Below are 3,022 nucleotides of genomic sequence, written 5' to 3' on the forward strand. Positions count from 1 at the left end.
TGCTTTAAATTTAATTGTGCTGCATTATTTGAATTGGTTTGTATTTTAATTGTACGGTTGGTTCCATCTTGTTGTGAGCCACCTTGAGTATGTCCAGTTTTGGAGAGAAAAATAAGACCTAAATCCAATGACTAAAGATTCTGAGAAGACAACAAAACCTGGCAGAACAAATAAGCAGGAACAACGTGGTAAATTACAGGGCTTTACAACAGATCAAGAGCAGTTTTGACAATTAAAAATTTTAATTGATAATTCAGCAACATGCTTTACTGCATTAATCCACCTGCTTATCCTTTTGTTTCTTGCCCTCCCTACATTTTCTTTCTCTGTTTCTGTCATCGGGGTGATCAGCTGCTAGGGACCTGGGCTCTGCCTAATTTTCGGTATAGTTTACCCTCAATGAATTAATAATTGTGAAATTAAATCAGTAGCAATAATCTATTTGAGATTTAGTAGCTCTGAAGACATCAGTATCAGTTTTTGCTGTTTGACTGTGTATCCTGAATGTTTTGTACACACTGATTACTTGTCTGTCTTTGAAAGGTTATTCTTTTCCTTTTCAGAAACAGTCCTGAGCAAATGAAAAACCAAACCTTCATAGAGGAATTCATTTTTCTGGGCTTTTCCAACCACCCTGATCTCCAGGCTCTATTCTTCTTAGTATTCCTAGCCATCTACACTATTACTCTGGTGGGAAATATTTTGATACTGACCCTGATAAGAACTGATTTGACACTTCACACTCCTATGTACTATTTCCTGAGCAACCTGTCATTTGTAGACATCTGTTACACCTCTGCTACTGTCCCTGTTATGCTCGCTAACTTCTTCCGACCAAGCAAAACAATCTCATATGCAGGATGCATTGCCCAGCTGTTCTTCCTCATTACTTGTGCAGGAACAGAATCTGTGCTGTTGGCTGTTATGGCGTATGACCGATACGTGGCCATCTGTAGCCCCTTGCATTATTCTAGCATCATGAGTAAAAAGGCTTGCATGAAAATGGCAGCATTCTCCTGGCTGTGTGGCTTAACAAACTCACTGGTGCACACCCTTCTCACATGTTCCTTGAACATCTGCAAGTCCAATGAGTTAAGTCACTTCTTCTGTGATGTCCCTTTGCTTCTGAAGCTTTCTTGCTCAGACACTTCAGTCAATGAAGCTGTGCTCCATGTTGCCAGTGCCTTGATAGGACTCAGCCCCTGCCTCTTCACATTGGTCTCCTATGTCCGCATCATCAGTGCTATCCTGAAGATCAGCTCTGCCAGGGGCAGAGCTAAAGCATTCTCCACCTGTACTTCACATTTGGTTGTTGTATTCATATTCTATGGAACTGCCAACTTTAATTATAACAGGCCCCATTCAGGGTACTCCCTGGATATAGATACTTTGGTTTCCTCATTGTATTGCATTGTCACACCCATGTTAAATCCAATTATTTACAGCCTGAGGAATAAAGAGGTAAAGGCTGGTCTGGTGAGAATGGGCAAGAAATATTTCTCTTTTTCTTCCTAAAACCTGAAGAGAAGAGGAGGGACAGGTAGGGAGGAGATTAGGGCAATGTCACACTACGCCAGTGGTTCTCAACCTTTTCTATGTCCAACACCCCTAGAAAATACTTGATTAATGTTCATGCCTCCTACAAAAGTAATATCACATTTGAAGATGAAGAAGTCTAATTTCTAATTTTTGAACCACAAATTGAACTACATACAAATACACCCACAAATTGTGGGTGAACAAATTGAACTTTTTAAAAAAAGCTTTTAATGGTGCATGTGCTAAGATCATCTAGCAAAAGAACCAAAAAAGAGTGTGAAGTAGGGGTGGGTAAGGGAGGAGCCAAGTTACGCCAGTCTGTAGTTATGCTAGATGTCTCTGCCCAAGAATTGAGCCTTCCTCTGTGTCACCATAAGTCAAAAATGACTTGAAGCCAGATGACAACATTATCTCCCCCACAAAAAAATATTTGGGTATGAACTTTTGTTGCACATAAACTGGCACTCTGTCTTCCAAAGTGTTTGAATATTATTTATTGTTATGTTAATTAAAATATTTATATATTACCCTTTATCCAGAGACCTCAAAATGGTGAAGCCAAGTATATTTCCCCTTCTCAGCCTGTTAAAGAGGACAGAGAATTGTTTCCCAGGAGTCTCTTAAATATCTGGGGATGGGAAACTTCTGCAAATAGATGAACAGAAGGACTGAGTGCTTGTCTGGACTCTGCCTGTGTCAAGTATAGAGAGGCAGTGAACACCACTGTGAGTTGATTCCTAAATACCAGTGGTTCAATTATAAGTACAGTACTTGAGTGCCACCTAGGAGGGTCAATTGCAGACTTCCCTGGCAATATCCTCAAAGGCATTACCTGTGAGCAAAGGTTGTCTTCTCTATTATGGCTTTATTCCAGGAGCAGAGTAACATTAAAGGGCTTTGGCATCAATGCAAACGTAAGCCACTTTTTAGCTCTTGGAGTAGTTACTTGAGAACTGGAAAAATGTGGTGTTCCCCGCAATAGTAAACTTATCCTTGATGAAAAATGTGCCACTGATGCAGTAGGAATAGTTGTAATTACAGTGGAAATAGTACTGGCGGAGACTTTAACAAAACATATTGTCCATTTTGTGAGGAAATTGAGTTTCTTTTTCCTACCATCTCAGTAACATTTCTATGAAAAGCCATCATTTGATCCTTCATATCATGTAAATCCAAAGAGGAGTAGATCCTTATGAAACAACCACTGCCTTTGGGCTTGTTTATACAAGAGGAAAAAAACCAACCACCCACTGCTTGAATAAAGCCACATAGCATGCTTCCTTATCTTCAAATCTGGTGCAGTATGGCCACATGATAGATAGCCCAATTTGGGGTATACCATCTTAACACAGGTTTTAAAAACTAAAAGTTTTCTTTGGAGCTTGCAGGGAACTGATGTTTCCTGTAGTGTGAATAATGGATACACCCTGGATTCTGGGTGGGATGGGGAGACAGGACACATCACTTACCTGGCAGATGCCAT

The 3,022-nt window shown here is 40.1% G+C and overlaps 1 protein-coding gene across 1 annotated transcript; it reads left to right on the forward strand.

The window, feature by feature from the left end:
• Positions 1 to 573: 573 nt before the first annotated feature.
• LOC121925253 (olfactory receptor 5V1-like) lies at positions 574 to 1,515 on the forward strand. Its single transcript, XM_042457150.1, has one exon. The coding sequence runs from the start codon at positions 580 to 582 to the stop codon at positions 1,513 to 1,515; it is 936 nt and encodes a 311-aa protein (XP_042313084.1). The 5' UTR covers positions 574 to 579.
• Positions 1,516 to 3,022: the final 1,507 nt, after the last annotated feature.

Source organism: Sceloporus undulatus, chromosome 3 (assembly GCF_019175285.1).
Source record: "Sceloporus undulatus isolate JIND9_A2432 ecotype Alabama chromosome 3, SceUnd_v1.1, whole genome shotgun sequence".
Classification (NCBI taxonomy): Eukaryota; Metazoa; Chordata; class Lepidosauria; order Squamata; family Phrynosomatidae; genus Sceloporus; species Sceloporus undulatus.

Bases quoted from the DNA above. Each gene is read 5' to 3' on its own strand.
- LOC121925253 (XM_042457150.1), top strand. From the start codon at position 580: ATGAAAAACCAAACCTTCATAGAGGAATTCATTTTTCTGGGCTTTTCC.